The 22418-nt window shown below is 39.4% G+C and overlaps 1 protein-coding gene across 2 annotated transcripts in view; it reads right to left on the bottom strand.

The window, feature by feature from the left end:
• Positions 1-22418, bottom strand: part of MINDY2 (MINDY lysine 48 deubiquitinase 2) — a 90837-nt gene that overhangs the window by 47681 nt on the left and 20738 nt on the right. For both annotated transcript variants that reach the window (XM_021666210.2, XM_064361347.1), the window contains exons 3-4: positions 11980-12044; positions 3446-3604 (exon numbers count right to left, since the gene is read on the bottom strand). In XM_021666210.2, the coding sequence (XP_021521885.2) occupies positions 3446-3604; positions 11980-12044 (224 nt within the window). The remainder of the gene's footprint in view (positions 1-3445; positions 3605-11979; positions 12045-22418) is intronic.

Here is a 22418-nt window from a genome sequence, read left to right as displayed (position 1 = left end):
TAACCTAGTCCAGAAAGAAGTGGCACAATCTCGGCTCATTGCCGCTGCTGCCTCCTGGGTTCAAGTGATTCTCCTGCCTCAGCCTCCCGAGTAGCTGGGATTACAGGTACCCAGCTAATTTTCGTATTTTTAGTAGAGATGGGGTTTTGCCATGTTGGCCAGGCTGATCTTGAACTCCTGGCCTCAAGTGATCCACCCGACTCAGTCTCCCAAAGTGCTGGGATTGCAGGTGTGAGCCACCGTGCCTGGCCTACAGCAGTTTTAACAAAATGGCCACACACTGGAAAATGCCCAGATGCTCTGTAACAAGTAAAACTGTGGTATGTCCACATCACAGAATATTATTCAGTAATAAAAAGGAAGAAACTATAGATGCAACAATCTGGATGATGCTCTGGAGACTTATGATGAATATAAAAAACCAATACAGGCTGGGCGTGGTGGCTCACACCTATAATCCCAGCACTTTGGGAGGCCCAAATCATGAGGCCAGATCACCAGGTCGGTCAGGCGTTCAAGGCCAGCCTGACCAATATGGTGAAACCCTATCTCTACTAAAAATATGAGAATTAGCTGAGCATGGTGGCACATGCCTGTAGTCCCAGTCCTAGCTACTCGGGAAGCTGAGGCAGGAGAATCGCTTGAACCCAGGAGGTGGAGGTTGCAGTGAGCCAACATCACGCCACTGCACACCAGCATGGGTGACAGAGCGAGACTACATCTCAAAAAAAAAAGGCCAATCCAAAAAGATCACACACTGTGTTGTTTCACTTATATAATATTCTCAAAATAACAAAATTATAGAAATGGAGAAAGATTAGTGGTTGTTAGGGTTTAACAAGAGGATAGAGGGTAAGGGCGTGAGAGAAGTGGGTGTGGATATAAAAGGGCATCAGGAGGGATTGTTGTGTTAGTAGAAATGTTCTGTATCTTGACTTTGTTTATTTACCTATTTATCTACTTATTTTGAGACAGGGTCTCGCTCTGTCTCTCAGGCTAGAATGCAATGGCATGATCATAGCTCACTGCAGCATCGACCTCCTGGGCACAAGCGATCCTCCCACCTCAGCTTCCTGAAAAGCTGGGACCACAGGCATATTCCACCATGCCTGGTTAATTTTTATATTTTGTAGAGATAAGGTTTTGCCATGTTGCCCAGGCTAGTCTTGAACTCCTGGGCTCAAGTGATCCTCTTGCCTTGGCCTCCCAAGTTCTAGGATTACAGGCATGAGACACCGTGCCCAGTCATGTATCTTGACTTTATTAATGTCAATTTCCTGGCTTTGATTAAAATAATCAAATTTTAAATTTTGCAAAATTACTAAATTTTTCCATTGGGGAAAACTGGGTAAAAGGTACAAGGGATCATTCTTTATTACTTCTTACACTAGCATATGAATCTATAATTACCTCAAAATGAAAAGTTTAATTTATATAAAAGGTAAATTCTCACCTCATATTATAAAACAAAATAAATTTGAAAGGCATTAGCTGGTATGATTCCTTTGTCTTTTTCTTTTAAAGTTCATAATTAACCAGTATTATTTTGAAATCTGAATCTTACTTTATGTTGAAAAATGTAAATAAGTGAAAATAATACTAAAACAGTATAGGAGTAGACATAACAGAGATCAATGTAAAAGAAAAGACTCAGGGGGCCGGGCACGGTGGCTCACGCCTGTAATCCCAGCACTTTGGGAGGCCGAGGCGGGTGAATCACGAGGTCAAGAGATCGAGACCATCCTGGTCAACATGGTGAAACCCCGTCTCTACTAAAAATACAAAAAATTAGCTGGGCATGGTGGCACGTGCCTGTAATCCCAGCTACTCGGGAGGCTGAGGCAGGAGAATTGCCTGAACCCAGGAGGCAGAGGTTGCGGTGAGCCGAGATCGTGCCATTGCACTCCAGCCTGGGTAACAAGAGCAAAACTCCATCTCCAAAAAAAAAAAAAAGACTCTAACCTACATAAAAATTTATAGTATGTGATAGCAAAATTATTTTTTCCTTTCATCCTTCCAATTAACTCTCCATTCTTCTCTATTTGAGAGACTAACCTCTACGGACTGCAGCAACTGGAATTCTAACTCTCTAGTTATCAGTTGAATTTGGCCATTAGGAGTTAATGGAGGAAATCAGTAAGTGGGAGTCAGACAGTGGATTACCTGTGCTCTTTCCCTGCTGGGCCAGAGCTTGGTGGTAACAGTATTCCTTTCCTGAAGATCACCTCTACTGGTCAGCAGCTCTGTGCTTTAGTAATTATTTTGCTGGGTTCTGCTAACTATTCCCTCTCCTTGTCTTTTCACAGTTAGAAATGGCAATCGTTTTCTGCTGTTGCTAGCTCTAGGATGCTTCACCAACCCTTGCTTGTTCCCCTTAACTGTGCCCACATCTTTGTAAATAGTCTCTTCCTTAAACTTTTGTCAGTTATCCTTAAGTGTGTTATCTACTTCCTGCCAGGACCCTGATACCCTTAACAAGAGGAAAAATCTAGATTGCTAGACTAATATACCAAAGGTCACTGTACATTTAGAAATATACTGTTAGAGTGATGGATGTATGCGGGTGCCTTTTTAAAATAAATCTTTGGGTAATACAAAATCTCTTTTCAAAGCTGTGCAATAAAGAATACAGTCTTGCCCAAAGAGAGGTTTGACCTTTGTCCAAGTTCCTATGAGATAACCTCTAAATCTTGGCATTTACATACCAATAGGAGTGACTGTGTTATTTATCATGGGCCTTTTGGGCCACACCTGCAGTTTATACTAATGATAGATCCCTTGAACCACATAATGTCAGCTCAGCTTCCAGGGAGGGAAGGATAGGAGTCTGGGTTCAACTACATGGGCCATCAATTAATCAGTCAATCATAACTACATAATGAAATTTCAGTATAAAATCCAAAAACTAAAGGTTGGGTGAACTTCCAGGATTGGCAGTACTCCATGCATATTGTCATACATCAATTCTAGGAGGGTATGATGTCCTGAGGATCCAAGGGAAGCTTCATAGTTGGAACCCTCCTAGATTCTGCCCTACGTCTCTTTCCTTGGCTAATTTTAACCTGTATCTTTGCCCTGTAATAAACTGTAATGGTGAGTATACTAGGTTTCTGTAAGTCCTGTTAGTCATTCTGGTGAATTACTCAACCTGAGGGTGGTTTTGGGAAACCTTTGACCTTGTGGTTGGTGTGAGAAGTAAGGGTGGTCTTCTATGAGCTCTTCCCTCTAACCTTGTAGTTGGGCCCTAGCTCCTTGTAGTTGGGGTCAGAAGCCTTGGGCAGACTTGGTAGTCTGGAGGACTGTGCTCTTAACCTCACAGTTTGGCTAATTCCAGGCAAAAGTACAAAAAGAGTAAGTAACAAAAAAATATAAATTTAGAATTATTTTCCAAATTAATACATTTTTCCTGCATTTGTGTTTATATAATTTAAATTCTTCAACTTACCTGAGGGTCTACTAACCACCCATGGTACAAAGGAATATCAAGAAGATCAAATACTATGCATTCCGGTGTATACTCAAACACTCGAACACCAGTGAATCTTACATTTACATCCAGTCCTGTCTGTAATTTGTGCAGAATTGCCATGGCATCACTCATATTCTGAAAATAGAAAAGGGGAAAGTTATAATTCAGAAACATCAAAAGAAGAACACAAAAGATATTCAAGTATAAGGACATTTACTTTTAATTTTCCATTTTCTCTAATAAATTCAACATATTTTTATTGTTGATAACACTTATGCAGTGCCACTGACTACATGTTGACACCTTCAAATAACTAGCTCACAGTAGTTGCTCAGTAAATATTTACTAGATTGCTGGGCATGGTGGCTCACACTTGTAATCCTAGCACTTTGGGAGGCCAAGGCAGGTGGATTACTTGAGGTCAGGAGTTTGAGACCAGCCTGGCCAACAGGGTGAAACCTTGTCTCTACTAAAAATACAAAAATTAGCTAGGCGTGGTGGCACGTGCCTTTAGTCCCAGCTACTTGGTAAACTGATGTAGGATGGTCACCTGAACCCAGGAGGTAGAGGTTGCAATGCACAGAGATTGTGCCACTGCATTCCAGCCTGGGCAACAGAGAGAGACTCTGCCTCAAACAAAACAAAACAAAACAAAACAAAACAAAACAAAACAAAACAAAACAAGACGAAGTTCATGCTCTTATGCAACTAACATTCTATTGAGAGAGATAAACATGTATATATATAACACAATGTTAAGTATTAGAAAAACTGAGCAAGATGAGGTTGTAGAGAGTAGTAGAAATGAAGGACCTATTTTAGACTAGGAAGTCTAAAGTCAAATTTTTTAAAGTCAAAGAGGAAGGCCTCTCCTACAATTGAATTTAAAATAATTGAAAGTAGGATCTTAAAGAGATAGTGGCACACCCATGCTCATTGCAACATTATTCATAATTTTTTTTTTTTTTTTGAGATGGAGTCTTCCTCTGTCACCAGGCTGGAGTGCAGTGGCGTGATCTCAGCTCACCGCAACCTCTGCCTCCTGAGTTCAAACGATTCTCCTGCCTCAGCCTCCCGAGTAACTGGGACTACAGGTGTGCGCCACCACACCCAACTAATTTTTGCATTTTTTTTTAAATTAATTTTTTTATTTTTAGTAGAGATGCACCATGTTGGCCAGGATGGTCTTGATCTTTTGACCTCGTGATCTGCCGGCCACGGCCTCCCAAAGTGCTGGGATTACAGGCATGAGCCACTGTGTCTGGCCTATTCATAATTCTTTATCTATTCTTAGTCACAACTGACAAAAGAATAAAGAAAATTAGGTATATACATACCATGGAATATTATTCAGCCTTAAAAAAGAAGGAAATCTTGTCATATGCTACAACCTGGATGAATCTTGAGTACATCATGCTGAGTAAAATAAGCCAGTCACAAAAATAAAAATACTGTATGACTCTACTTATATGAGATATTTAGAGTTGTCAAAATCATAAAAATAGAAAATAAAATGGTGGTTTTCAGGAAATTGTGGGAAGTGAGAAAGGGGAGTTGTCTGATGGATATAGGGTGTCACTCTGTTGCCCAGGCTAGAGTGCAGTGGTACGATCATGGCTCACCACAGCCTCAACCTCCTGGGCTCAAGTGATCCTCCCACCTCAGCCTCCCATGTAGCTGGGACTACAGGTGCATGCTACCATGCCCAGCTAATGTAGTTGATATTTTGTAGAGATGGGGTCTCACTATGTTGCCCAGACTGGTCTTGAATTTCTGAGCTCAAGTAATGTTCTGCCTCAGCCTCTCAAAGCATTGGGATTACAGGCATAAGCTACTATGCCTGGCAAGTTTCAGTTTTAAAGATGAAAAAGTTCTAGAGATCTGTTATACAACACCATGAATACAGTTAACACTTCTGAACTGTATGCTTAAAAATGTTTAAAATAATACATTTTATATTATGTGGTTTTTAACACAATTAAAAAAAATAGGAATGAGCCATCAAGCCATGAAAAGACATAGAGGGAATTTAAATGCATATTAGTAAAGAAAAGAAGATAATCTGAAAAGGCTACATACTGTATAATTCCAAAAAACATTCTGGAAAAGTCAAGACTACAGAGACAGTAAAAAAGATAAGTGGTTGCCAAGGATTAGGGGAAGGGAAGAATGAATAGGTAGAGTACACAGAATTTTTAGGACAGTGAAACTATTGCATATGATACTGTAATGGTAGATACGTGTCATTATACATTTTTCAAAATCCATAGAATATACGACGCCAAGAATGAATAAATTATAGACTCTGGGTGATCATGATGAGGCATTGTACTTTTATCAGTAATAAACGTACCACTTTGGTGCAGGATGTTGATAGTAGAGAAAGTTTTGTGTGTAGGGTTAGGAGGAACCGAAGGTATACAGAAACTCTCAGCACTTTCCATACTCAATTTTGCAGTGATTACACTGGGATGGATGGATGATGGAAGAAAGGGAGGAAGGGAAGGGGGAGGGAGAGAGGGCAGTGCAAATGGGAGGGAAAAGAAGGAGAGGGAGGCAGGCCTCTTTGAAAATGACACTAGAATAGAGATCACAGTGAGCACTGAGTCTTCGGAAGCTCTGGTCAAAGAGCACTGCAAAAACCCTGAGGTAAAAATGAGTTTATTAGTGTATCCATGGAATACCATGGGGTCTGGTGTGGCTGGGACAAAATAAAAGTAAAAAGTTGTAGGAGATGAAGTCTAAGAGACTGGCAGAGGCTAAACCACAAAGTCTTGTTTGTCAAATTAAGGGATAATTCTGCCCACATCAGTTTTCTCAATAAATACAGTCATATAAATCTGGAATAAAGACTATTTTAAAATGCTTTTCTATCCTTCTATGATGGTGGAGTAAAAAAAAAAAATGATTTTCTAAACATTTTAATACATTAAATATGGACATATATATAGAGGATACATTCCAAAGAACAAAGAAAAACCAATACATAAATGTTAATACACTTTTGGCCGGGCACAGTGGCTCATGCCTGTAATTCCAACACTTTGGGAGGCCGAGACGGGTCAATCACGAGGTCAGAATATCAAGACCATCCTGGCTAACACGGTGAAACCCTGTCTTCACAATAAATACAAAAAAATTAGCTGGGCATGGTGGCATGGGCCTGTAGTCCCAGCTACTTGGGAGGCTGAGGCCGGAGAATTGCTTGAACCAAGGAGGTGGAGGTTGCAGTCAGCCGAGATAGAGCCACTGAACTCCAGCCTGGGTGACAGAGCGAGACTATGTCTCATTAAAAAAAAAAGTTTTCACACACGTTTACTGAATCCCTACTGCTTATCAGACACTGTACTAGATGCTAACAAAATAGGAACAGTAGACTACATAGAGGGGTTTGATTTTAAAAAGAGAGAAAATGAAGGAAATCTTCTTACATTGAAACTATGGATTCTCTTTCAAATTTGAAAAAGGCAAATTTAGGTTACGAAGTTCTGTTTTAAGAAATAATTCATAAAATTTCATTCTAACAGACTGTTCAGACAGTAAAGAGAAATCATTCAAATGTTTTAAATTCATGAATGATGCAATTATAATAGGATAACATTGTTATACTACAGCCTTTGACCTTTGCCAGTTTCATCTCTTCCTACTATGTATGTTTCCCCCAAACAATATATTTTCTCAACCTTCCCAAAAATTGAACCCTTAAAAACAATCAGCTTACATTTTTTCCTTTAAATGTTTTAGAACTTTTCTTAAAGCTATAGCAATGATGAATCTGAGAAAACAGTAACAATAGTAACAAATCTAAGAATTACAGTTTTATAACCACCAGTTCTTTCCTCTATTTTTGTAAATTCTTGGTTGTCAGCCACCCAATTTCCTTTAGGGGCAGTATTATGTCTAATGGCTCCAGGCTCATGCTTATACCTTCATATATTTGCTACAATTATTCCCCATTATTTAGTATTAAAACAACTAAATTAACACCATTTGATATCTTCAGATAACTTGACAAAACAGGCCAGACACAGTGGCTCATGCCTGTAATCCTAGCACGGAGAGGCTGAAGTGGACAGATCACTTGAGCCCAGGAGTTTGAAGGTGTAGTAAGCCATGATCGCACCGTGGCAATCCAGCCCAAGTGACAGAGTGAGACCTTATCAAAACAAAGGCTGGCAAGGTAGCTCATGCCTGTAATCCCAGCACTTTGGGAGGCCAAAGCAGGTGAATCACTTGAGGCCAGGAGTTCCAGACCAGTCTGGCCAACATGGGGAAATGCCATTTCTACTAAAAATAAAAAAACTGGCCGGGCTGTATGGCTCATACCTATAATCCCAATACTTTGGGAGGCTGAGGTGGGTGGATCATGAGGTCAAGAGATCGAGATCATCCTGGCCAACATGGTGAAACCCTGTTATTTTAGTCTCTCCTAAAATAAAAAAAATTAGCTGGGCGTGGTGGCACACACCTCCCAGCTACTTGGGAGGCTGACGCAGGGGAATTGCTTGAACCCAGGAGGCAGAGGTTGAGTGAGCCAAGATGTTGCCACTGTACTCCAGCCTAGTGACAGAGCAAGACTCCATTTCAAAAACAAAAATTAGCCAGGAGTGGTGGCAGATGCTTGTAATCCCAGCTACTTGGGAGGCTGAGGCATGAGAATCCCTTGAACCTCAAAGGTAGAAGTTGCAGTAATCTGAGATTGTGCCACTGAACTCCAGCCTGTGAACAGAGCAAGACTCTGTCTTTTTTTTTCCCCATGAGACAGCATCTCACTATATTTGACCAGGTTGGAGTGCAGTGGCGTGATCTTGGCTCACTGCAATCTCCGCCTCCCAGATTCAAGGGATTCTCCTACCTCAGCCTCCTGAGTAGCTGGGACCACAGGAGTGTGCCACCACGGTTGGCTAATTTTTTGGACTTTTAGTAGAGATGGGGTTTCACCACGTTAGCAAGGATGATCTTGATCTCCTGATCTTGTGATCTGCCCGCCTTGGCCTCCCAAAGTGCTGGGATTACAGCTGTGAGCCACCACGCCTGGCCAGCACTCTGTCTTAATAATAAACAACAACTGATAAATGAAACAAACTTATTATAAAGGGGTTTTAAACTCTTGCTAAGTATTTTGCCACTTTGTTCCTAATTCCAAATAATACTTAATATTATAAAATATAAATGTGAGCTATGGTTGCTTACCTCACAAGAAGGGATTACTACTGGATCCTTTAAGGCGGTAAACTGTTTCTTAAAACTCTTTTCAAAACATGGTGAAATATTTTAAATTTAAATACAAAATACATTTTAAGAATATATTTGCAGTCATTTAAAAATCTGTTATGAGGCCAGGCGCAGTGGCTCACGCCTGTAATCCCAGAACTTTGGGAGGCTGAGGCGGGTAGATCACGAAGTCAGGAGTTCAAGACCAGCCTGACCAACAAAGTGAAACCCCATCTCTACTAAAAATACAAAAATTAGCCGGGCATGGTGGTGGGTGCCTGTAGTCCCAGCTACTTGGGAGGCTGAGGCAGGAGAACTGCTTGAACCCAGGAGGCAGAGGTTGCAGTGAGCTGAGATCATGCCATTGCACTCCAGCCTGGGCAACAAGAGCAAAACTCCGTCTCAAAAAAAAAAAAAAATCTGTTATGATCTCACACACACACACACACACACACACACACATATCATGTTTTCTGGTACTGTCAGGATGTCTATTACTAGGCAATACTGGAAAAATTCACTCTATGCTTACATTACAACTTCTCGTAAAGAGTTTTAGTTGGGAATATTGCAGCTCTGTGTTGGTCTTTCTAAATTCAGGTTTGAAGAGGTCTGCTCACGTAAAAGTATACAAAAAAGAACACTATTACATCACGCTTGTGGAACATTACACACTAGCTTACACTCAGTCACATAAGCTTGACATACACTATTTTCAAAACTAATAGTAATGTAATAACAACACTGCATAGTTTCAGTCTTTATTTTAAAAGCAGGATACTTTTTGACTGATATGTTTATGAGAAATGCAAGCAGTTGTTAGATTTGTTGTTAGATTTGTTTTAACTTTGAGCCAATACTTCCAATCTCTTTTCTAGGATCCTGATCACTATAATACGAGTGTATTCCAAAACTGCAAGATGGACTTAAAATGCTGATAACATTTGCAAACATTTTTCTTTTTCTTATTTTTTTGAGATTGAGTCTCACTATATCACCCAGTCTGGTCTTGAACTCCTAGGCTCAAGTAATCCTCCTGCCTCAGTCTCCTGAGTACCTGAGTAGCTAGAATTACTGCTGCAAACCACTGTGACTGGCTACCAACACCTTTCTTTCTTTCTTTCTTTCTTCTTCTTCTTTTTTTTTTTTTTTAACAGGGTCTCATTCTGTTGTCCAGGCTGGAATGCCATGGCATGATCTTGGTTCACAGCAACCTCTGCCCCCAGGGCAGAAGTGATCATCTTACCTCAGGCTCCCAAGTAGCTAGGGTTATGGGTGTCTGTAACCATGCCCAACTAATGTTTTATACTTTTTGTGAGACAGGGTTTTGCCACGTTGCCCAGGCTGGTCTCACTCCTGGGCTCAAGTGATACACCTGCCTTGGCATCCCAAAGTGCTGGCATTACAGGCATGAGCCACCACCCCCAGCAACTGCAAACATGAAAATCCAGATTTTCTCATTTCAGTCAAGATTTTCTCAGAATTAGGCAACAAAAGTAAAATAAATTTGGAGTTTGATGTCAGACTGCAACTATCATCTACAGTCCCTAATTTTAAGTGTTATTAAAATAGGCTCATGATTTCAGTAAGAAATGATATAAATTTGATAAATATATGATATAAATTGAACCTTATCACTTTATACTTATCATGTACTGGTTTTACATATTGGAAGCTGAGATAAGATTTCATTTGAAAAGAGGTTCCTATTGCTAAAAATGTTTTAATATCACTGTTTTAAGATACAAATTCCCCTGACAAAATTTAAATGACTTAGAATACAAATTTGGCTTTAACTTTAGATTTCCTATCTTCTTCTTAGCTTCTTCTTATTATTTTTCTTATTTATTTATTTATTTATTTATTTATTTATTTTTTTGAGATGGAGTTTCGCTCTTGTTACCCAGGCTGGAATGCAATGGCGCGATCTCGGCTCACCGCAACCTCCGCCTCCTGGGTTCAGGCAATTCTCCTGCCTCAGCCTTCTGAGTAGCTGGGATTACAGGCACGCGCCACCATGCCCAGCTAATTTTTTTTTGTGTTAGTAGAGACGGGGTTTCACCATGTTGACCAGGATGGTCTCGATCTCTTGACCTCGTGATCCACCTGCCTCGGCCACCCAAAGAGCTGGGATTACAGGCTTGAGCCACCGCGCCCAGCCTTTCTTATTATTTTTTGAGACAGAGACTCCCTCTGTCGCCCAGGCTGGAGTGCAGTAACACAACTTTGGCTCACTGCAACCTCTGCCTCCCTAGTTCAAGCAATTCTCATGCCTCAGCCTCCTGAGTAGCTGGGACTACAGGTACGTGCCACTACGCCTGGGTAATTTTTGTATTTTTAGTAGAGATGGGGCTCTGCCATGTTGGACAGCTGGTCTCAAACTCCTGGCCTGAAGTGACCCACTCACCTTGGCCTCCGAAAGTGCTGAGATTACAGGTGTGAGCCACCACATCTGGCCTAGATTTCCTATTTTATAAAATGATGCAATGTAAGTTGTTGGTTTTTCAAATTCCATTAGGACTAGATTATCTGAACAAACTCAAGAAATTTTGCAATACTGAAATGAGTTATGCTTTCTTTGCAAATTTAATACTGGCGAAAGTATGTTAAAAAGGTTGCTTTGAAAGTAAATATGAAGGTTCCAATCATGTCTCTTTCTTCCCTGGCTAATACTTCCTTCCACTCTAAGAAGCCAATTTCTTCTTGCCTTCTCTTGCCAAGTAAAGGAAGAATACTGAATAAAATGAAGCTCTGCTTGCTTTTTTCCAGCACCAGTAATATTGAGCCTAGTGATACCGCCTATGTTGTGGAACAGGATCTCAAAATAACATGCCAAGAAATGTGAACACTGAAACTATCAAAAGGCAAAATTTGTCCTAATGATATACACATCAATTTGTTCAACTTTCTCCTAAATATAACTTAATTGTAAAATATAAATAAAACGAGGAAAGATGAATCAATAACAAATTCACCTGGAAGTCAATTTTTCAAGAAAAACACAAGGTTTGATCTGTCACGGAATGAGAAAAAAAAGGAAAAATACCAGGTTATCATTCTACATAAATTTGTAGAATGATAATCTGGTTGTAAGGTAAAAATGGCTTTTTTATTTTTAAAGAGTTACTAAAAAAGAAAACAAAGAATATGTAATAGAGACTGACCACATGTGTGCTGCAAAATCTAAAGTGTTTACTATCTAATCCTTTATAGAAAAGGGCTGCTAGCTAGTGATAGAGACCAATGTATATATTTATACTTTAAAATTATACTTTAACAAAAATTGTGTTGATTACCTGTTCATAATTTAAACGTTGAATTTCTGAAATTTCTTTTGGCTTTGCATCAAGCATGTAATCTCCTGTAAAAAAAAACAAATTGTGAAATTGCCTTTTAAAAACTTTTTTTTTCTGATTACAAAAATAATAGATTTTAATTATAAATGTTAAAACACTGAAGCTATGGCTGACATATAAAGTTGACTTCTCAAACCTACCCAGAGAAAATAAATGTTAACTATTTGCTATCACCTCATATTTTTTTAATGTATACACTATAGTGCTTTTGAACTTTTTTGATTTTTTTGTTTTTTTTTTTGAGACGGAGTTTTGCTCTTGTTACCCAGGCTGGAGTGCAACGGCACAATCTCGGCTCACTGTAACCTCCGCCTCCTGGGTTCAGGCAATTCTCCTGCCTCAGCCTCCTGAGTAGCTGGGATTACAGGCACACGCCACCATGCCCAGCTAATTTTTGTATTTTTTAATAGAGATGGGGTTTCACCATGCTGACCAGGATGGTCTCGATCTCTTGGCCTCGTGATCCACCCACCTCGGCCTCCCAAAGTGCTGGGATTACAGGCTTGAGCCACCGCGCCCGGCCCACTTTTTTGATTTTATAATGTATTTCAGCATCATTCCATATTATTATGTATAAAGGTTCCAAAGATTGTACCAAATTTCATTGCTGTCAATGATATAACTAATTCTGATTACCTCACCAACAACGGGTATTATCAGTCTTCTAAATGTTTGCAACCCTGAGAGGTAAAAAAAAAAAAATGCTTTGGCATCTGACTGGATGTGGTGGCTCATGCCTGTAATCCCAGCACTTTGGGAGAACGAGGTGGGTAGATAACTCAAGGTCAGGAGTTCAAGACCAGCCTGGCCAACATGGTGAAACCCCGATTCTACTAAAAATACAAAAGTTAGCAGGGCGTGGTGATAGGCACCTGTAAATTTCAGCTACTCAGGAGGCTGAGGCAGAAAAATCACTTGAACCTGGGAGGTGGAGGTTGCAGTGAGCCAAGATTGCACCACTGCGCTCCAGCCTGGGCAACAGAGCGATTCTCCACCGCAAAAAAATAAAAAAATAAAAATAAAAATAAAAAGTTTTTTTTTGTGCATTTAAAAAGATGGTATTTTATATAAAAATTTTTATTTAATATCACCTTTTCAATATATACATAACCTTTTGGTATACGTGGCAACTTTTAAATATACGTGGTACCTTTTAAAAATATGGATCACAACTTTAATACTTTTAAATCTATGCATAACCTATGTATTATCTTTCAAATTATGTATTAACTATATGTATATATTTCTTTTTCTTTGAATTCTCTACCTATATAATTATCATCTTTTCTTTTTCTTTTTAAGAGATGGAGTTTTGTCATGTTGCCGCCTCCCAAAGTGTTGGCATTAGAGGCATGAGACACCACACCTGGCTTGTCTTTTCTTACTGAACTGTAAAAGCTAAACTGGGCTAGGCACGATGGCTCACGCCTGTAATCCTAGCACTTTGGGAGGCCAAGGAGAACACATCACCTGAGGTTAGGAGTTCACAACCAGCCTGGCCAATATCGTAAAACCCTATATCTACTAAAAATACAAAAACTAGCCAGGTGTGATGACGAGCGCCTATAGCCCCAACTACTCCGGAGGCTGAGGTGGGAGAATAGCTTGAACCCAGGAGAAGAAGGTTGTAGTGAGCCAAGATCGGCCACTGCACTCTAGGCTGGGTGATGGGGAGAGACTCTATCTCAAAAACAAAAATAAATTTTATTTTTAAAAAATCTTGTCAACTGGTTAATTTGTCTCTACCCTTCCACACAACTAGTCAACTGATTTTTTTGTGAGATCTAGACTTAGTGAGGTAACTGATACTGCAAATTTTAGAAGACTCTTTGTTTTTGGTTTTGGTGTTTTTTTGAGACAGACTCTTACTCTGTCGCCCAGGCTGGAGTGCAGTGGCATGACCATGACTTGCTGCAACCTTGACCTCCCTAGACTCAGGTAATTCTCCCACTTCAGCCTCCTGAGTAGCTGGGACTACAGGCATGCACCAAACCTGGTTAATCGTCTCAAAAAAAAAAAAAATGAGCATAACTTGGAATGGCAATGGGAGAAAAAGCATCTTTTGAGGGGAAGAATGAATGCAGAAAGCACATATAAGAAAGATCAAGTCACATGGATAGCTTATACAAAGATTTAATACAAAATATTTATACTGTAAAGTAGCGGCAAACAAAGCTAAATGAGTAAACCTGAACAGATTTTAGAAAATCACAAATAATATGATGATACGTCTGGCTGCATGTGAAAGATCACAGGGATCTTTATACTTTTAAGAAGAGGAGTAAAGGATGAAACTGATCCTTTAGGAAAAGTACACTGATATGTAGGCTAACTCAGAGGACAAAGAATGATACAGTTTGCAGATAAATCAGGTTGTGAAGTATCAGTATATAGAAAGAGAAAACATTTCAAAGAAAGAATTCATAAGGTCTTGCTACTAATCGGATATTCCAGATAAACAAAAAAACAAGAAACAAAAATCTGATTGCTACATTAGGCCAAAAATTGGAAGAGGTGGTTTGGCATAAGTTAGCTTATACCAGGTGAACATTTGGAAAAAAGGAAATACAGTCAACTCTGGGTGGAATTAAAATGTTTCAACATTGACCTCTCTTTATAGCATATTTATATTCAAAAGATAAAATAATTTTTCTTTTTTTTGAGTTTTACCCTTTTTGCCCAGGCTGGAGTGCAGTGGCACAATCTCGGCTTACTGCAAACTCTGCCTCCCGGGTTCAAATAATTTTCCAGCCTCAGCCTTCTAAGTAGCTGGGACTACAGGTATGTGCCACCACACCTGGCTAATTTTTGTTTCAAACCCATCTCTACTAAAAAATACAATGGGTTGGTCAGGGTGGTCTCAGAATATAAAATATATAATATATAAAATATATTTCATATAAAACATAAAAAACATATTTTTTGGTCAGGGTGGTCTCAAAATATAAAATATAAAAAATACAATATATAAAATATTTTACATAAAATATAAAAAATACAAAACTAAATTTTGTTTCAAACCCATCTCTACTAAAAAAATACAATGGGTTGGTCAGGGTGGTCTCAAACTCCTGACCTCAGGTGATCTACCCGCCTAGGCCTCCCAAAGTACTGGGATTACAGGCATGAGCCATCGTGCCTGGCCAAGATAAAATAATTTTGTTTAAAGTCAGACAATGCCACCATCTCTACTATTTTCCTTACTTTATACTATGCCAGTCTCATCATCATACTAATTTCAGATGGGTGAAGTCACAATGTACATTCCAGTTTATGTTGTTTCATATTCCTACCCATTTCCTGCCTCTTACCTACATCTCTTCTTCACCTTACTTTATTAGACTAGATATCGTGTTTCATTCTCTGTGCCAAAGCCCTCCAAAAAGCCATGCCCATGTCTGGCTCTGCTCTCGTATTCTAGCAACAGAAATTTCCAGATTGAAACTCAATTCTTCTCCTCTAACCTTTGCCAATCAAAATTCCCATTTCCTTGGGGTACTTCAGCTAGGCATTAGGAAAGCAATTATTAGTTCCTCTTACAATCCCTTTACTAGTGTTTGCTTTTTAACTCAAAAACATCTCTTGTTTCTCCAGAGAAATGGAATAATCTCAAGAAGAGAAAATCTAAACAGCTTAGAAAATTAAGCAATTTGTTCTCGCAGGATTGGCCCTGAATAAAGTTTACTTTTTGTGTGGCAGAGCTTTTAGAATTTCTTTGCTTACATCGCTCTTGTCACTTCTCCCCAACCTCCTGTTAAAATCATATTACTTTCATGCTGACCCTAGTAGCTAAGTCCTATCACCAGTGATTCCCAAACCTCTTTAGCTACACTGGCTCTAGATATTTCCTCACCAATTTTTTTTTCCTTATTAAAATTCTCTGTCCTATGTTCTGCTTCCTCAGGGCTTTGCTAGCTAAGAGTTAGATATATTTAACATAACAAGTATGTTAACTATTTTTCTTATTACTCTTTCCAAGAAAAATACCATGCTGACATTTTTGTGGTTAGAGTACACTTTTATGCAGCGACATTGACTACTTTTTGATACCTCTAAATAACTAGCTCACAGTACATGCTAAGTAAATATTTACAGGATTGCTGGGCACAGTGGCTCACGCCTGTAATCCCAGCACTTTGGGAAGCCAAGGCGGGCGGAACACCTGAAGTCAGGAGTTTGAGACCAGCCTGGCCAACATGGTGAAACCCCGTCTCTATTAAAAATACAAAAATTAGCTGGGTATGGTGGTGGGCACCTGTAGTCCCAGCTACTAGGGAGGTTGAGGCGACATAATTGCTTGAACCCGGGAGGCAGAGGTTGCAGTGAGCCGAGATGGCAACATTGCACTCTAGCCTGGGCAAGAAAAGCGAAACTCCATCTCAAAAAAAAAAGAAAAAAAAAGTTACTGGGTTAAAAAAGCAAAAAAAGAAAGAAAAATACAAGAAGAGGAAATTTCAAATATTATATCAAAAACACTTTGGAATGGTAGAGGGGTAAGAGGGACGTATTTTTGAGTACATGAGCTTTTCATCATTCTTTAAATCACACAAGGTGCCCAGATGCAGATAGCACATTAACCCCTCTGCATGTTGGTTTCCTCCTCTGTAAAACACAGAGAAGCATCACAATTTTATGATAGTTTCATTTTTGCACCAATCTCATCCTTTGTACTATTAGTACTTCTGCACTTACAACTCTGCTTATCGGTTCTCTGCCACCACAACTGTATTTCTTCATTTGCAGAATGTGGCCAAAGAGCTCATTTTGTCTCAGAAGGTATGCAGACAAAGTCAAGTAGCATGCTAGTGATAATGAGCAGGGAGGAGGTTAGGTAAATGGAATCAACTTGTGATAGCACAGAAAGTAGAGCCAGAATGAACAGAAGAGCTATGGAGTGGCAGCATAGTTTCACTGAACACTGTCCGATGAAAATATAATGCAAGCCATGAATATGAGCTCAAATGTAATTTTAAATTTTCTAGTAGCCACACTAATAAAAGTTAAACAGGTAAAATTAATCTTTTCTTCTTCTTTTTTTTTTTTTTTTTTGAGGTAGGGTCTCACTTTGTCACCCAGGCTGGAGTGCATTCGCATACACATAGCTCACTGCAGCCTTGACCTTCCAGGCTCAAGTGATCCTCCTGCCTCAACCTCCCCAGTAGCTAGCACTACAGGTAAGCATCATCACACATCTAATTTTTAAATTTTTTGTGGAGAAAGTGTTTTCCCATGTTGCCCAGGCTGGTCTTGAACTCCTGAGCTCAAGAGATCTGCCCACCTCAGTCTCTCTAACTGCTAGGATTACAGGTATGAGCCATCAGACCTGGCCAAAATTAAACTTAATAATATCTTTTATTTAACCTAGTATATGAACATTTCAACAATCAATATTTTTAAATTTCTGATGTTCTTTTTTAACCAAATTTTTGAAATCTGGTGTATATTTTACATTTACAGAACATCTCAATTCACATTGCCACATTTCAAGTACTCGATAGCCACATATACCTAGTGGCTACTATATTCTTTAGTACAGGTTTATGTGACATATAGTAATGATCTAAGAAGGAACAGTAAATGAGTTCAGTTTGATTCATCTGCCTTACACAATTGCATCTGAGAACAGGGAAAGTAAGGTGGAGAGTGGAAGGATATAGAAGAGCTGGACAGGAAACAGGGCTCAGAAATACATGTAACTATTTAAATTATATACAGTTATATATAAATGGCTAGGTGAAGTGGCTCACGCCTATAATCCAAATACTTTGGGAGGCTGAGGCAGGCAGATCACTTGGAGCCAGGAAGTAGAGACCAGCCTGGCCAGCAAGGGGAAACCTCATCTCTACTAAAAATACAAAAAGTAGCTGGGCATGGTGGTGCATGCCTGTAATCCCAGCTACTTGGGAGGTTGAGGCAGGAGAAATGCTTGAACCTGGGAAGCGGAGGTTGCAGTGAGCAAGATTGTGCCACTGCATTCCAGCCTGGGTGACCAAGCAAGACCCAGTTTCAAAAAAAAAAAAAATAAAATAAAACTACATTTAACTTGTTACTATCCCATTTAGGAAATTAAAATAGATTAAGCATCCTATTATAGCACATTCAAACTCCCTGCCTGGCTCACAAGACTTTTTTGCCACAACCAACCTAATCCAATCTCTATTCCTCTAACTATACAACCATACAACATGCAGATTTACCAACTATAGTCAAATTAGACTCATTCACTGTTCCTTCAATATGCCTTATATATTTCCACCTCTAGCTTGAGCTTAACCCAGTTTCCACCTAGCCCTGAAACAACCTTCCCAATTCTTTACAGTAGCGTAGATGCTAACTATACTTCAAAGCCTGATACAAACAACATTTCCTATGCCTCACCCACTTCCCATACCCATTTTTACCCAAACTTCTCAAAAGTTTTCTGCCCTTGAGTCTCTACTTCTCCACCTCCCAGATACTATTCAATATCCCTTCTCCTTTCTCCTAGCAATCTTCACCTTCTCTTGGCTTCATTCTACCACTGTCTCCTGGCTTTTTTCCTATCTTACCAGCTGCGTTTTCATTATGTCTCTGTCCTCTACTTTATGCATTTTAGCAAGGCTGATGTTGCGCTTAAAGGGGCAAAAACTGGTTCTTGATGCAAAAGAGAGGGTGGCAAAAAAAAAATCTTAAATATTATAATCGTTTATAGCCTTCAAAGGGCCACACACAGTACATAAAAACACATACAATATATCTACAGTATTAAAATGTCCTGAAGTGAGCCATTACTGCATGGATGATAGGTAGAATTATCTGAGTTCTAAAACTGAGGAGTTGAGGGAGGAAGTGGGGAGAGAGTGACAGTAAGGAGCAAGTGGGTACCTATTCCATTTCGAGACTCACTGGTAAAAGAAGGATGAGAGAGAACAGAACTATCACTTGAGAGAACTGCATTGTCATCAAGACAGAGCCAAATATTCAGATAAGGTGAAGGGAACATTCAGAGAAGTTGAAAACCTAAGGAATTTGCTAATGGCAGACTCAGAAAGGCAATAATGAAAAGAAAGTTGAAACACTGCTCCACCAATCTCTGCATGCTGGGAAACTTCAGGAGACAATCCTGGACCCTCTTCTCTTTTCTCCTTATTATCTCATCAACTTCCACAGATTTAAATACTATTTTTATACTGAGGACTCCTAAATTCTTATCGTAAATTTCAGCGTTCTCTGGAACTCATAATCTGCCATTAGCAAATTCCTTAGGTTTTCAACTTCTCTGAATGTTCCCTTCACCTTATCTGAATATTTGGCTCTGTCTTGATGACAATGCAGTTCTCTCAAGTGATAGTTCTGTTCTCTCTCATCCTTCTTTTACCAGTGAGTCTCGAAATGGAATAGGTACCCACTTGCTCCTTACTGTCACTCTCTCCCTACTTCCTCCCTCAACTCCTCAGTTTTAAAACTCATATAATTCTACCCGTTATCCACGCACCTTGTTGCAGTTACCTACTGACCTTCAGGCAATCCCCTTTATTCTTAGCTCACTATATTTCTCCAACACAAATCCAGTAATTTTTGGTAATTTCAATATGCGTAGGGATGTCTCTTCTAATACCCTGCCTCTCTGTTCCTTGACTTCTTCTCCAACAAAAATATTTTATTCATATTTTATTCTTAAACACACACACACACACACACACACACACACACACACACCCCTCTTTTATTCTACTTTATCTCAGAAACTCATTTCCCTTGGTAATACAGTTTCATTATTACAAAAAAATTCCTCAGCTCTTTCAGGAATCAGGACTTAAAATCCATTAATCTCATTACATTTTCCTTCAACATGGTTACATCATTTCCTCTTTATGCAGCTTAAATTCTATGGCCTGTCATTATAATCACTGTATATACACATCTTCATACCTTAGATTCCTCCCCTCCTCCCCCAGTGCACAATTCTGGCCCCACCACTGGCAACATGTAGAGCAACATACCCTAGACTCTTTCTTCAACACATTCCTCAGGCAAAAGTCCAGCTCTGGTTAAATCCTGCCCTCCCATTATTCAGGCCTGTACTCATGGCAGCTGAACGTGAGTGGAAAAGCAGTAACACCATACTAGCTGGTCTCACTAACCTCAAAGGTAACACCCAAAAATCACACCACAGCTCTCTAATCCATTCACTCTCCCATTCCTCTAAGCAATTAGTTTATACCTTCCTTCTTATTTTCAACAACTCCTCCTTCATCCTTACTCCCAGCTGATGACTTTGTTTCCTATTTCATTGAGAAAATAGAAGCACTCAAGAGACATTCCTACCTGCATCTATTTATAATACATTCTGTCTTCCCTTCTATTACTACGAATGACCTATCTAAGGATAATTTTTCTATTTGTATAAAGTACTTTCTGTATTTCCTTTTTTCTAGTTTTCTCTTTTATGAAGTAGCTTTGAGATATAATTCACATACCATACAACCCACCATTTAAAATGTACAATTCAATAATTTTTTGTAGCCTATTCACCAGATTATGAAACTATCATCATAACCTAATTTTTAAAAAACATTTTAATTTTAATATTCTGAGATGGAGTCTTACTCGGTCACCCAGGCTGGAGTGCAGTGGCATTATCTCTGCTCACCGCAACCTCCAAATGCCAGGTTCAAGCAATTCTCCTGCTTTAGCCTCCCAAGTAGCTAGGACTACAGCCATGTGCCACCATACCTGGCTAATTTTTTGTATTTTTAGTAGAGACAGGGTTTCACCATGTTGCCCAGGCTGGTTTCAAACTCCTGAGCTCAAGTGATCCCCCCGCCTCAACGTTCCAAAGTGCTGGGATTATAGGCGTGAGCCACTGTGCCCAGCCCATGATGTAATTTTGGAATATTTTGGTCCTCCCTAAAAGAAACCCTGTTCCCATTAGCAGTCAATCACCATTTCACCCCATCCCTTCCCCAGACCTAAGCAACCACTAATCTATTTTCTGTCTCAATAAATTTGCCTATGTTAATTTTTTAAATTTTCATTTTTTAGAGATAAGGTTCTTGCTCTCTCACCCAGGCTGGAGGGCAGTGGTATGGTCATAGCTCACTGCAATCTCAAACTCCTGGGTTCAAGTGATCCTCCTGCCTCAGCCTCCCATGTAGCTGGGACCACAGGCATGCACCACCAGCCTGTTTAATGGATGTTTCATATAAATGGAATCCTACAATATGCAGTTTTTTATGACTTCGCCTCTTTCACTTAAATGTTATAGCACGTATTTGTACTTCATACCTTTTTATGGCTAATATTCCATTGTATGAATTTATATTTGCTTATCTGCTCATCATTTCCATTTTTTTGACTACTATGAATAATGTTGCTATATACATTTTTATACAAGTTGTATGGACATATGTTTTCACTTCTCTTGGGTCAATAACTAGGAATGATATTTCATGGTCATACGGTAACTCTGCTTAACTTTTTAAAGAACTGCCAAACTGCTAACCAAAATAGCTGTATTATTTTACATTCCTACTGGCTAGGTGTGAGGGTTTCCAGTTTTCTCTTGTTTCCAGTCAGGTTTTCATTCCATACACTCCTTATGACTAAATCAACTTTTAGTCTTCTTCCTGCTTCAGCTATTAGCAGCACTTGATTCAGTTCATCTCTCAATCTTCCTTGAAACATTTCTTCATTAGGATTCTAGGAAATCACAGCCTCCTATTTTTCTATTTTTCTTCTAACCAGCTGAGCACGCCAGCTCTTTCTTCTTTCCCATCGTCTAATCACTGGCATATGCCAAACTCAATCCACTGACCTTTTCTCTTCTATCTACTACATTCCTTCTCTTAATGATCTCACCCAATCTAACTACTGCTTATGTACGTTGTCTGTAAATATATATTTACAGACTTGTACTGTCTAATACAATAGCCAGTAGCAACATGTGGATATATAAATTTGAATTACATAAAAATAAAAATTCAGTTCCTTGGTCACATTATACACACACGCATATATGTATATATGCATATATATATGTTTGTGTGTGTGTGTGTGTGTGTGTGTGTATATATATATATATATATATATATATATATATATATATACACACAGGGGCAGGGGGGAGTCTTGCTCTGTTGCCCAGGGTAGAGTGCAGTGTTGTGATCTCAGCTCACTGCAGCCTCTGAATCCCAGGCTCAAGCAGTCCTCCCACTTCAGTCTCCCAAGGAGCTGGGACAGGTGCACACCACCATGCCTGGCTAATTTTTTTATTTTTAAGTGGAGATGGGGTCTCACCAAGGTGCCCAGGCTGGCCTCAAATTCCTGGGCTCAAGACAAGAGCTACATTTTAACAGTTTGAGGGCCACATGTGGCTAGTGGCTACTAAACTGGACAGC

Source organism: Aotus nancymaae, unplaced genomic scaffold (genome assembly GCF_030222135.1).
Source record: "Aotus nancymaae isolate 86718 unplaced genomic scaffold, 86718_ANA_hifiasm-v0.15.2.pri h1tg000041l, whole genome shotgun sequence".
In the NCBI taxonomy this organism is placed as follows: Eukaryota; Metazoa; Chordata; class Mammalia; order Primates; family Aotidae; genus Aotus; species Aotus nancymaae.
This window is presented reverse-complemented; position numbering and strand designations above follow the sequence as displayed.